Here is a 14,912-nt window from a genome sequence, read left to right on the forward strand (position 1 = left end):
AATAAAAGGCAAAAAAAGAGCTTTTATATTCTATTTAAAAGTTATGCAAAATGCATGAACTTTTCCCTTTTACACTTCACTAATGTCACACAAGGGAGAGGAGGGGAAGGGGATACATATCTTGCTGAGTGATATATATTCCTATTGTTATGGGAGTCCCTAGTGCATGTCATGCCATAAAAGACAGGTTCACAAAATTAAAAACAGAGAGAGCAACTAGAGTTTGAATCAGGACTGTCTGTAATCACTGCTTTAAAAAAGAAGAAGAAGAATATCAAGTTAGGATGTCAAGATATGGGATCCTTTATCATAATTAGTTATGGCAAAAAGGGTTGGACAGCCAAAACAAATCCATGCACCCCACAGAATGGCACCAAATGCATGACATATGCATGGCATATCACAGATTATGTTCCACATACTAAGAATCTTGCTATAGAATTGGTCATGAGCTGATCACGTGATAAAGCATAGTTTTGCCCATCACATCACCTGAGAATAAAAGTTCGTTACACTCTATGATGATAGTCATTTTGTTTTGCTGATCTCTTAGTCCACACAGTCCTAACACGCGATATAACTTACAATTTTGAGTACACGCGAAATAAAAGTGCATTGCACTGTGGTCTATAATTTGACCTGGGTCAAGTGATAGACTACAGTGCAACGCACTTTTATTTCGGTGCCACGTGTAGGGCGCGGAGCAAATTCGTTGTTTTGTCATCTACACGCATACGTCTAAATGAAACTATGTAGCCTAAGCCCTGAGGATACACAAAGACAGCTAAAACGGTTTCAGATGTGGAATAAAATGGGGAGTATCTATGACCCTGGATGTGGAATATAAAGCAAATAATCAACTTATAGTTTCAGGCAATGAGACAAACTATCACTTCCTCGGCGATCTGAATGTGTACGCTATCTTTCCTCAGCTGCACTTCGGAAAGATAGCTACATCCAGATCGCCTCGGAAGTGATAGTTTGTCCCATCACCTTCACCAACGTTGATTATTTGCCTAATAGCAGGAACTTGGGGAGGCAAGTCTGAGGCAACCCTGATGCGTGTCACTTCAGTGGATAACTCTGGCAGCAGAAGAACAAACAGACGATGCAGGGGCGGCACAGCCGTGGGGGCCATAAGGGCCCCCACACTTTTTGTGCACCATACAAAGGAATACATAAGGTGTCATCACTTTGGGCCCCCACACTTTTTTCAATCCGGAAGTACGTAAGTGGCACTAAAATGGGAGGGGAGAGAAGGAGCTGAGGACCTTTTTTTTTTTTTTTTTTTTTTTGCTTGTTAGCTGAAGAAACCCGGAAGTGGACGGGGAGAGATGAGCTGAGGGCCTTTTTTTTTTGCTTGTCAGCTGAAGAAACCCGGAAGTGGACGGGGACGGGGAGAGATGAGCTGAGGACCTTTTTTTTTTTTTTTTTTTTGCTTGTTAGCTCATGAAACCCGAAAGTGGGCCCCCACACTTTTGAAAACACTGTGCTGGCCCTGCGATGAAACTTGTGAGGTGAGTATTCAGTGAAAGGATAGACTGAAAACTGAAATCTGGAGTCAGAGTTGGAAATGTAAAGACGTACAGTTACAGAAAGATAACTGGATAGATAGCTAGAATAATAAGCACATAGATAGACAGACAGATAAATTGATACACAGATAGATCAGGTGACAAATAGAGGATTGATTGATGATAATATCAGGACAAGGAATGATAAGAAGAACAAGTAGAGAAAGAACAGGAAAAGAGAAATTTGAAGAAGATAAAGAAGAAAAAAGAAAAGGGAAGAAGAAGGGGATGGAGGAGAAGAAACATAAGAAACAGATAAAGGAGATGAAGAATGACAAGAAAAAGAAAAAGAAGGGAAAGAAGAAGAGGAGGAGAAGGAGGAGGAGAAAGAAGAAGGAAAATAAGAAGAAAAATGGAAAGGAGATAGAAGAACAAGAAGACGAATGGTGTCAGTGATAGGGGGAGGGAATGAGTATGATTAAGAAGACAATAAGCAGCAGCCTAAATAAATATCCTGGTCTAATTTTGGCTGCAACAGGAACTCGGCTTTCTAGACGTGCCCCAGTCCATCTCTCAACAATCACAGATTAGATGGTGACTGCACCCAATTTCTGAAGTCTTTGTCACAAGAGATGACAAAGGGGGAATGGGGGGGGGGGGGGGGAAGGGGGTGTACCAAGGTGGGAGGCATCTCTGGTAACTTAGCAATGCAGTTTTGTCATCTATCTTTATCATCAGATATAACATATGGGAGAATTGTTTAGAGGGGAGGGATCTTTGCCCATAATATAGTTACACTGCACTGTCATCATCTTGGTCAAAGATGAATAATGAAGAAGTTGAAGGGGTGGTGGCTTGTTTGTTTGTTTGTTTTTAGGTGGGGGTGTACCAAGGTACCCTTTCTCTCCATGTGACTTAATATGGAAATCTGAACCAACACACAACTGTATGAATGCCCTGAAAAGTGGACCATATTATGTGAATCCACCTTCTAAAGACTGTTTGTGATTTTTTAATTAGGTGTAATGAACTACAATCACAGATCGAGCTCAAATTCATCTTGGTGTTGTTGTTTTTTTGCACATGGGGGAGTTATACGAGAAAAAAACACAAATATATACACCTGGAACAGTGCTTCAATTTAACGTAAAGATATTTTCCTGTTATTTTACAATATTGAAGAGAACATTTTAAAAAATATGACCTTCTGTTGTATCAATTACTGCTGTGTGATCATATATCATCAGTGACATCCATGAAACGAAACTGGAAGTATTAAAAAAAATGATACCATTCTTAAGACACTTACTTTACATTTGCTTCTGCTTCTTTGGCTGCAGTTGCCAATTTGAGGGAGGCTGCATTGGCCTTTTCCTTTAAGTCCTGAAGTTCTTTGTTCTCTTCTGACTTGTGCTTGCTGGAATCCCCAGAACCTAGCTGGCCCTGCAAAGATGAAGACACAAAATGGACATCTTTACTTAGCATATTATCATACTGGTTACTTCTCTCTTGCTCAGAGCTCTGCACATGCCCAAAATGACAAACATGGCGGCCATGTTCTACAAAATGCCATGTTTATACTCATTCACCCTCATTTCCATGTCAACATATGACAGAAAGAAAAGATTAGATGATAAAGTGCACATCATTTGCTAAAATGCAAACAGAAGACATTTCCCCTTCTGTCACTGTCCATCAGCATGTGGTTAAATATGCAAATTTCAGATGTTGGATGTGTTAACTTTTCCTAGTTCACATTTGACCCTTTTTTTCTAACAAACTTAGTATTTTGAAGATTCATTCCAAGTTGAAATAATCTCAGTCCCTGTCTAGTACATGGTTCTACATATTTTAAAGGATCTTGGAAATGTTTCGTATTGTCTTCTCATTTTCATGCATAACTGTAGTGTATGTTGTACAGTGGACTCTCATTATAACGAAGTCCTCGGGTCCTCGGGGCACTTTTCTTTCGTTATATCGAAATTTCATTATAACTGAATGAATAAACAATAAAAAAACATAATAATGTTGCGGCCTGAGTTTTTACTTCGCTGTAACCAGAGTTTTGCTATAACCATGTTCGTTAAAACGGGAGTGCACTGTAGCTATAAAAGCAGATTTGTACCATTTATTGGATCATATGATAAAGAGAATGAATTACAGAGCATAATAATAAAATTGTCTTGAGACATCACAACTATGTTATTTTACACTCAGAAGCCTCAAAAGTTACTTCAGGTACCCTAGTGATGAATCGGGCCTGCATCATGAGTGACATGTGCGCTTCACGAAAGACAATCAAACTACACGCGACACAGATTCCGCGACCCATGACGCTCTGGTGATACGCATTGCTAGGAAGACTGGCGACGGATAAAATGATGCCCAAGACAATGGGTGCCCTTGTCAATTCATGCATGTTGTTACGATATAGACCGAAAAGACTGGCGGCAGAGTCTAGTCTGACAGAGCTGTTCCTGTGTGGCAAGCATGACACACTCCGCTTGCGGAGCCAGGGGGAAATGAGACGCTTGCCTGTATCAACCTCGCCTGACAAAGTCATGTCCGTGTTGCCCCTGGCAACAAGAAGCCCCCTCCCAGGATGTGCATAATAACACATTTAATTCCACAAGGGAAGGAAGGACGCAGTGGGATGATATTGGGGGAAAGGAAAGATGGGATAGTCTGTCTGAACATCATTACATCTATTTGTGGCATTACAAGTGAATTTCATCTTTGCCTAACCGTTACGGTTTATGGGAATATGCACAAGCTGAAATGATCGATAGCATGATACAAACTCTGTTCTGTTTGTTTGTGTTTGTTTGTTTTTTGTCATACATCTGCTTCTTATTGTGGGGTGATACAAATCTTCATTTGAAATGTTTGTTATCAAGAAAAGCTTGACTTAGTTTGAAATCTATGTATCAGAATATTTTTAATGGGCAGAGCACATCATATGCATAGCAACTGACAACTGATTTGGAAATAAATGAGTTAGTTGTAGTTGACAGTGACAGCAAACACACATTGTTTCACTTACGTGGACAATCACCTATAACTGAAAATTCAAGAAAAGTGTATTTTTTTCAAATTCTGACTGTAATCACCACAAAAAAAAATGGAAACAAACAAAAATATACTTTGGATCAAAGTGGGAAATGGCAATAATCAAGCATACTTAATAAAATTTCAGGTAAAAAAAAAACACACATTTTTCATTTAAAAAGACCTCATTTTTCTATATCTGATGAGAAAAAAAAATCATATAAACATACCACATGGCAGCTCTGCATATATAGTGTGATATTGGATGACATTAAAACAAACTGTGCAACTAACGATTACCCAGTACTTTCCCTGTTTGTTGTAGAATGCAATCTGATATCGCTTGGACCGATGCAGTACAAAGACATTCAAAAGCATTCAAAAGCATTCACAGGCAAATGTGATATCAAGTCAAGTCTGATACTGTATAAGCTGTTATTTTCCCAAGGGTTTAATTTTCGCGAATTTTGCGAATCACAGTTGGACCGTGAATTTAACAACACGCGAAAAAAGTCACCATACACTAAGGTAGTAGTGCACTTATGAGGGCCTCTGTGTCAATTCGCGAAAACAACATCTCGCGAAAATGTCTGTGACCTTCTCACTCGCGAAAATATCTGTACGCGAAAATAACAGCGTATACAGTATCAATCCTGTCAGAATCATTGGCAACCAGGTTGTATACAATGTAAATGGCATTTTGAGGTGCTGGTACTGAGAAGGTTAAATGGAAGATTCATTTTAACCCTTTGCTTTTCACTTGCTGTCACTTCACGAAATGCATTCAAACCAACATGTTTTGCGGTTACGTCTCCCTTGTTGATAAACAACAACAAACTTCATACAGTGATTACGTATCGGAATCGGTGAGGGGGCTGCAGTCCCCTCCCCCCTCAATTTTTGTTTTTTTGTTTGTAAAAAGATAAAAGAAAAATTAACGGATTTTAAAAAAGAAATCATGGGGGGAAAAAAGACATCATCCATTTCCCCCCACCCCCCAAAGTTAATGGCCTTACATTCTTCCTAGCTAAGGGGGGGGGGGGGGGAATAGGCTACCAATGACCTGCAGCCTCTCCACCTTCACAAAAAAAAAAGTTCCGCTGCTATTGTATGTTTGATAGGCATATATATACTTATTTCTGAAGAGCTCTAAACCAGTGCACCAAACTATGAAAATAATTGAAAAGGAATGGCTATTAAGCATACTGTGTCGAAACATGCATCAGTGCTGCCAGGATTCACATAAAACATGAGAAATAAAGGAATACAGGAGTACTAAATATTTACTTGAGAGAAATCATGATATTTTGGGTCTTAGTGACCACAGCTTTCTTTTATTTACAGGATTATGCCAACCATCCCCATCATACCGGTGCCCCAGCCTGCACAAACCTGCTGCCACTTACAGACCCACCATGTTCTTACTGCAGAGCCCCAATTTCTGGCTGCGTAGCAGTGGTGGTGAGAGGCACTTTTCCAGACAACACTGATACACACACTCACATCAGAGTGCCTTGACAAGGCACCACAGGTGGTGGTGGTGGTGGTGGTGGTGGTAAGAACAGGCTAACATGTGGTAACTATTACAGACTGTCCGTCTGCTCATCCACAGCTCCGCACTCACCGCACACGCAAATCCTTGGGAAACATCACAGCCGTGACATACAACATGGCACTTAACCCGCTCCTTATTACAGGGAACCTGGTATACCATGTTCCCAAAATGTAGTCAAGGGTGTCTGCATTTGTGGCCTAAATTCATGTTTATTTGTGTTATACTGCCCAGAAAAATGACACTGATAGAAAGATTAGAGTTTCTACTATCAGCATTTGTTCTTGTTCTGCAGGAAAACTGCATTTATCACTGTAATATTTACTTTTTTCCCATGTACCTGAGCCTGTGTTGCTATGAAATTTGTATGAAGATGTACATAACGATCAAGGCTGAGCTCAGAAGATTTTGGTATTCGCTGAGCCCATTCAGGTGCCTCAATTTGTGTATTACAAACGAATCTGTGAGCCCCGTCAGCGAACACTCTATTCATACCTGGTGCCAGATCGATATTTTCAGTGTTCAATGGCACATGACTTGCGTTTTTGTTTTGTTTTGTGTTTTTGTTTTGAGTTGGTTTTTTTTTTTGCAAGTCTGTGGAAGATTAGCGATGGTGTCCCAAATCTATTCTGGCCAATACACAAGAAGTCCTAATGACCCCTGAGGAAGTTGTATGGTTGCCATGGCAATGACTGAATTCACCTTTGCTAATGTCAAACACAGGCTAGAGGAGCAAAGCAGTGTTGATTAGGCTGAGCTCTCATGAAACCTTATCATAGTTCTTCACGTATCCACTTATGAACTGCAAGACAATGATCAAAGTAATAATAGCCATATGGTGACAATGCTAAAAAATAATGATAATGATAATGCTAATAATTCAAAAAAGTTAATACAAATAATGACAACGTCGATAATATTAGATATCATAATAGTGATGATAACTAGATGATGACAAAAATGAAAGAAAACTTTTGAACTTAAGTATTAAACACAATAGAAGTCCAAACATGGCTCCTGATTGGTTGAAAGTATAGCATCACAGTAGATTCCTTTTTTAACGAATTCTCTCAATTGTCTGAAGGCAAAGGAAGTCTGTGCTCCCGTTCCCAAAGCATTTACAGCAACTTTGATCATTGCCAACCTACACATACTAGAGGTTGTGTATGACCATGGACCTAATACAACATGGACTATTCATGGCAGTCTTTCTTTGATGTAATGATCATCACCAACACCTGATTATGTGCATTTTAATGAGTACATTCAGGTGTCTTGACAATAATGATTGTGTAATCATGTATCGTCACTAACGGAAGAATCGTTTCCCTCATTTCAGTCTTGTTTTGTTGATGTGCCTTTTTTCAGATGGAAATGTCTTTGAATAAATACAGATGATGAAGAGCAGCAAACCTGTGATCATTACAAATTTTGTGTCAAAAGATGGGTAATTGCTGATTCGCACATGCATAAGACCTTGCCTAATGGCAAGATATATCTGTTCTCTATCATTACCATCCCTTTTTGCTCTGGAATAAGCTGGAGAAAAGTGAAATATTGAGATCACAAATGACAATCATTCTGCCAAAATGTTAGCTTTCTTTTAAAAACTGCCTGCTTCTCCCAAGCGAAATTGTTTGAAGTATGATTTCCTAACATACACCACAACTGCACATTCACTTTACTTGATTTTTGTGAGTTATTTTCTTCTGCGCATATGGTTTTAGATTTCTTGAATCTCCGTCTTGTTCTCCTCCTGGCTTGCTGGCGGTGATGATCCTGGGATCAAAGCAGTGAAGCATGCTAAAAATGTCTTTGTGGTGCTTTAGAGATGTACGGGTGCATGAATTAATTAATGATACAATGAATGTCCATGTTTATTAGGTCCATGGTATGACAGAGGGCCTACTTGGTCACCATGCATCTTGATTCCCTTCAACTCCAAGCTCTGATAATCTCATAGCCATCACCTTATGGTGCACCACCTGTCTGAGTGGTGTCAGCTATTATTAAACCACCAGAACTCACCTTGTCATTTTATCACTGCCAATTGTCTCCAATCATTTGTTCTCTCTCTGGTCCCCCCCCCCCCCCCCCCTTCCCCCTTCAACCATCACATAACATCCCCCCCCCAACTTCAAATCAGAGCTCTAGCATTTGTATCAGTCACTCATTCTCATGGACAGCATGCAGTGAGGGAGCTCCCTCTCTCCCCTCCCTCCTGTCTCCCACCCCCCCCCCCCCCCCCCCATTTACCTCTTTACCTTGGGCTTTCCCTAAATAGCATCTAGAGATTTCTATATTTAGGCCCAGCAGAAGCAAGCCTCAGTGGTGATAACATAATTATCACTTTCAAGTGCAACAAACTCTACTTTCTTTGTCCACACTGTGCAGGTACACTTCCCTCTTTCGCCTTTTCGAGGGATAGAGTTTCGTGCATAAAAAGCAGCATGTACTACGCTGAATCATGAGTGTTAAATTACAACATGTTTGTTTTCTCACCCCCCCCCCCCCTTGGGTTAAACATATGATTACCTGGTATATCTATTCTATCCGTTTTGTCAAATGCATCCCAAATTCATTATGGCTTAATTTATAAACAATGTTTAACTACATAAGCTTGTTTGTAGAATTGTCAACTGTGTTCTTATCTTGTTTGCTTTGTTTTGTCTCTGCACAACAAACACAAACTATTTTGCAATACCAACTTTGGCCTTTCTACACTACGTACTGTAAAAGTAGAAACTTTTTGCGGTGTGGAAACTTTTGCGCATTTTGCGCAACCAGAAACTAGTGTGAAAATAAAAGCACAAGAATAGTTTTGCTCACCTATGTTCTAGCAATTAATGTCTGTGATTCCATGCAATCAAATACATATCGAATTGATCTTTAAAACCTGGCCAAGCAAAAAAAAATATTCTCATGTGAAAATATCCCCTCTTACAGCATTAGATTTGCCCTATATGATCATTACACCAGTATAGATACCCTGTATATTTGACATGCTATATATTTGCAAAGTTACTGTAAAAGTGGACATTTTCAGGGTGCGGAAATGTTCAAGCATTTTGTGCAACCAGAAACCTGAGCAAAAATAAAAGAATGGGGATATTTTTGCTTGTTATACGTTCCAGTAGTTTATGTCTCAATTCTGCAGAATTAAAAACACACAAAATTCATCTTGCCCAGCTGAGAGCGAAAAATTACTCCAAGTGAAAATATCCACTTATACAGTACTCTTTTACCAATTTACTCATCTTGAGAATAAAAGTTCTGACACATTACAGACAGATATCACAGACAATTCATAAAGATATTTGCTTTCAATTCAAGTACTCCTCGGGTACCACGGTATATCACAACCCCAATGTAAAACAATCTACATACATATTTGTTTGAAAGTAAACATCAGCTGGAGAAAACAGCACTCATATGCATCAAAATGTATCATTGTTACAATTTCCATTGTACAGTCCAATGTGATGAAACAGAATATATATATTTTTTTACTAAAATATAATGTGTCATTTTGAAAGGGAGCTGAAACTTGGGCTGACTACTCCAACAGAGCCATGGATTTCTAACTCAACCACAGAGTACTGAAATATAAGGTGTGTGTACATTCATCATGGTCATACATCACAGGAGATATGGACAATGGTCTATGAAAGTTGCCAGATAAAGGCCATTGGAATGGTATCTTCTGTAATCTAACAATGTAGGAAGGAAAAAAAGTCCATCATTCCATCCACATATATGAGCTATGGCTAGGCATTTAGTTTGCTTCCTTAAGGTCAACATCTCAAATGCTCCTTTTACTGATAGGGATCGAGACTCAAATCTATCTATGGGTACGATATTTAAGCAAGGGGGGAATACGGCTAGTTGGGCAAAATCTAGGGGACATACTTTTCGATGAGTTAAACCATCTTTCGACTGGCACCGGGGACGGCATCAGGCGTAAAAGAGAGGATGCGATATTTTTAAACTTCATTTCCTCCGCTTCAATTATCGCCCGCACTTGCATTTCACCGTGATTCACGCTTATATGGTCTGTTACATGCAAATATTATGCTGTATGAATTTATAGGGGCACGAATTTACAGGGGTACAAATTTAGCCCCACGCTCACACAGCTCTCCCAATCTCCTCCTGCTATTTATAGTCATGTCATTTGGTCAAGCCATATGAGCTAAGGTCTATAATACTCAGGCAAGAGTTAGTAAGCACCCGTGAATCCGTTGGCTGTATCTATTCAAAGTGGTCGAGTCATTCTTGGAGCAGGTGTACGTGTGTTGGTTTTAGCCAGTCATCCAGATTAACCCTCTTAGCGCTGCCCCGTCAAATACACTGCAGACTTTCTATGCGATCCCCTAAGCAGTGGTAGTGAGAGATATAAGCTCAAGGAAAACTGAGCCAAAGAACGTGCAAGTTGTATGACAGACACAAATTATTAAATGCACAACACTCTGTTCGTGAAGTTTTTTAAATGTATGTTTTGTAGTGTAAAATACTGACCAAAATATGCAAACACACGACAATATTCTGGCAATGACAAAGACAAATTTAAAAAAAAAAGATTCAAACTCCTCTTGTTTTGCTTGCTTGGAAAGAGAGTAACCAAACAGAATTTTAGGTGTAAATATGAGCAGACATTGATTTTAAAGGACAAGTTCACCTTTATAAACATAAGGATTAAGAGAATGTAGCAACATTAGTAGAACACATCATTGAAAGTTTGAGGAAAATCAGACCATCGGTTCAAAAGTTATAAATTTTTGAAGTTTTTGTGCAGTACCCGCTGGATGAGAAGACTACTGCAGTGCATGAATAACTTAGATGTCACATGCGTACAACAATATAAGGAAAATATAAAGAGAATTTCACAAAATTCCATCTTTTGAAAAAAGTACACATTCCCCTGACTCCTTACCGACAAATGTTATGGGTAATATTATTCCCCCTACCTTTAGAAAGAGGCAAGTCAAGTGCTCTTTTATTATGCGAAAAAAGTGAAAATGTGTTGAATTTTCTTTTACATTTTCTTTATACTGTTGTACGCATATGACTCACAAGCTGTAGTAGTCTCCTCATCCAGCGGTTCCAACACAAAAATTTAAAAAATTCATAACTTTTGCGTCGATTGTCCGATTTTCCTCAAACTTTCACTGATGTGTTCTACTAATATTGTTGCATTTTCTCAATCCTTATGTTTATGAAGGTGAACTTGTCCTTTAAAGTTAATCATGATATGGATATAACTTGACAAAAAGCTGAAATCCTACACTCCCACTATCTGCAATACATCTTATCTGGCTCTATCATATGAGTGCTTCCATTTCATACCAAAAGTTGCTTCATTTATGACTACCACACACAAACAAAACTATATCATGTTTAACATTTCCCACTCCATGACTGATATCTATTTTTCTCAATTCTGTCAAAACAACTTTCTCCTGACAATTAATACTCCTCTCGTAACAAGCAACATGATGGACTTTAAAAGGCATTATTTACCACTTGCAGATGAAACAAAAACCCAGCTTTAGTGCTTCAAAACAGTTCTAACATGTGAGTTACAGATAGAAACAATCAATGTAAGAATTTTGATCAGGATAATCAATGTCAAGTATTGTTACATAACATTTGTGAACAGTAGTTATAATAGAATTGTTTCTAAACTAAACCATCTCAGTTATGGTTTATTGAGAAAAACAGCGATATCTCCTTATATTTTAGGCTTTATTGCACAATTTTTAAATGGTAAGATATTTTGTGATACCACTGACCTACACATATGCATCAAATGTGATAATCGAACATTTTTAAAATCACTGCTCCCAATGGTAGACAGTGTCTTTAAGGCACTGAAACTGTAGAGCCATTTCACCCCTTTTTAAGCCCTGCCTCTTTTAAAGTCTTCCCTGTGTGTTTCATTTGCTTCGAAGGACATCAGTGGTCTGGGAGCTGAGGCACAGTTGCCGTGGCAACACGGCAAACATTTGGGAAGAAGGACAGGGCTGAGTACAACTGCACTGATGGGACTCGCAAGATGGCTTACAAATAGATGTAACAAAGTTTGACCTTTACTGAAAGGAGGAGAGATCTTGATGATGAATCAGTCTGTACTGATTTAGATCTGAAGAATATACTTCAGATGCATGCTGGTATAATGGCCAGTCACCAATATAATCCCTCAAATCAGAACGGGTCTTATTTCAGTTGATGGAAAAAATGACCCCCAAAAATGTGTTAAATATTTACCATTCTGAAAGATAACTATTGTATCTTTTATTTTCAAGAATAAAAATTAAAAAAGAAGATATGCTGATGTAATCAAAGAGAGAAACTTCAATTTAATAAATGTAACTCTATAGCAGGTGAAAATAAAGATCTATACTGATCTTTTAGATATCTGATAAGTACAAAAAGTTTGTTTTCATTGCTATTTCAGTTCTATATGCTCTTCAGAGTACTTGACCTCACATGCATGCTTTCTTCAATGATTCCATACCCATTCAAATGGAATCTGCACTGTAATGTCTATAATATGATTCTTTATGCTGGAATGTGATAGTTCCTTGGTTCTCACTTAAAGCCATGAAAATCAATAACTGCTATCACTTTTGCTTCTATTGATTCAATGTGTGTATTTTTTTTATAATTAGTTCTTCACATGTCATGCATTTTTCTTGATGTACATTATATATGGAAGCAGTCCTAACATCACTATTTTACACATTTTAGGGTGCGACATAAGTGGAATTTCTTCACCATACTGTGGTACAAAGTGATCTAATCCATAGTGAGCAATTTTCCCTCTTGGAAATTCTGTAATGATGAGAAATTTCCATACGTACCAAGAAAGTATAATAAATAAAGTAAAGTCTCTGGAAAGTGATTAGAATTTACAAATCTTGCTGCACACAAAGTGCTTTTCAAACTTGTCTTATTACATAAGTATGAATAAGTATTATGCAGCCACAAGTCACCCTGACATGTCAAGTAGAACTTCAGAAACAAATAGGAGGAAGCTTCCCTAAAAACCATTTCCCTTTCTCCCCCATGCTCTCTCTCTCCTTCTCTTTCTCTCTCTATCTCCCTCTCTTCTCCTCTTTCCCCCTGTCTCACTCTCATGCTTTCTATGTTGTCTGCCTGACCTAATGAATGCGGCAAATTGTGTGGACTGTTGCCATGAGGACGGGACTGTTATTTGGGACAAGCAAGTCGACATGTGATTCAGCTTACTCCAATCACCTGTCTGCTGGCATCCGAGTCTGACGGCCTGAAACAGAGGGTGTCCATAGGACTGTCAACGGTCTCCCTCCTCTCAGGGTTGCTTCAGCTCCCCATTAACTCGTTGAGGACTAAACTGATTTTGCTATAACACACATATCCCATACACACCTGCCCAGGAATACTCAGGACTAGTTTTCAATGGGTTAAAGCTCTCATTCTCATATACATCTATTCATCTCCATGCACTATCTCACACACACACACACTTTTTTAATGGTATCTATTCATTACCAGTTTAATAATATCTAGGCAATATTATATAATACTGCCTAAACAATATTAATATATTATTGATATAGGAAAATTAACATTAATATCAATATCAAGTTTGAAACTTGTGCTGTTATTACAAAGTAACATAATTTGGACATAAGTAACAAAAGTAATGATATATCCTTCCAGTGTACAACTTTCTTTTTATATTAAAGTAGAAATGAAAACTTGATAATACAAACATGTAGCATCTCATTTATCAGATTGATAATTGAAATTGATAATTACAAAAAACAAACAAGCAAAAAATTGTATAGCAAAAGAGTGGAATCATGTTATATATAGACCATACACACACACACACACATACACACACACACACACACACACACACACACACACACACACACACACACACACACACACACACACACACAGGTATTGCGTTGCACCTACCAGCACTGTGAGACTTAAAAGTGTTGACTTTGTGGCTACAGACGATGACACGTGTGACCACAAAGCTTCAGTAATTGGACAAAAACAGAATGAGTGTACCCACTATCAGTCTCACTGCAGAAATGATAGAATCAGTGGTGACACTGCTGTTTTGAATCTGTCATCAAAAAAATCATTCTGCCCCAGTGTCCAAGTCCTGATAAGAATTTGTCTGGACTTCATTAATGATGGGCCAACATGCTAATTGTGGTAATTGTGTTTACACTAGAGCACTTAACACTATCTTGACAAAGACGTATCAACAGTTCTATTTCGAAAACATGTTTGTTGGCCACCTGTCGATTGCATCACAACTGTGAAAACAACAACAAACAAACAAGCAAAAGATGTCTAGCCACTGTGTTATATGCTATAGGTATAGCATAGACTTATGTGCTGTACAAAAAGAATATTCCTTGAAAAATATGCATTGTTTGAAAACTCAAATGTACTGTATGTCAAAAATATTCCACAAGGAAGTTTGTAAGAACTTCGCATGCCCTGTCAGTACGTGCAACACTGCGTTAGTCCGAACAAGTTCCAGGTAGAACATTCCACAGCACAGACTATGAAGACCATAACATAGGCTATTGCAAGATTATGCAAAGACATCTATCAAGTCCATTGTAAACGGAAATTAAAAAACAAGCACGCTAGCCAATCTACCATATCATATTGCCTCTTCACTCTATGAACATGATGAAACATAGATTGAATAACATTTTTACAGGTTTGCCTGTTTCTTTTTTTTCCCCTTTCTCCAACAGCTACGGTGTATTGCCTGCTGT

General features: G+C 38.4%; 1 protein-coding gene across 1 annotated transcript in view; it reads right to left on the reverse strand.

Moving 5' to 3' along the window:
* Nucleotides 1-2,823: 2,823 nt before the first annotated feature.
* The window catches only part of LOC139729776 (uncharacterized), a gene marked incomplete at its 3' end in the record, with an annotated part of 92,632 nt that continues 80,543 nt past the window's right edge, over nucleotides 2,824-14,912 (reverse strand). The window contains exon 7 of the mRNA XM_071640710.1: nucleotides 2,824-2,957. Within this exon, the coding sequence (XP_071496811.1) occupies nucleotides 2,824-2,957 (134 nt within the window). The remainder of the gene's footprint in view (nucleotides 2,958-14,912) is intronic.

Source organism: Diadema antillarum, unplaced genomic scaffold, assembly GCF_040938485.1.
Source record: "Diadema antillarum isolate AM-2024a unplaced genomic scaffold, OU_Dant_1.0 seq00000263_RagTag, whole genome shotgun sequence".
NCBI lineage: Eukaryota > Metazoa > Echinodermata > Echinoidea > Diadematoida > Diadematidae > Diadema > Diadema antillarum.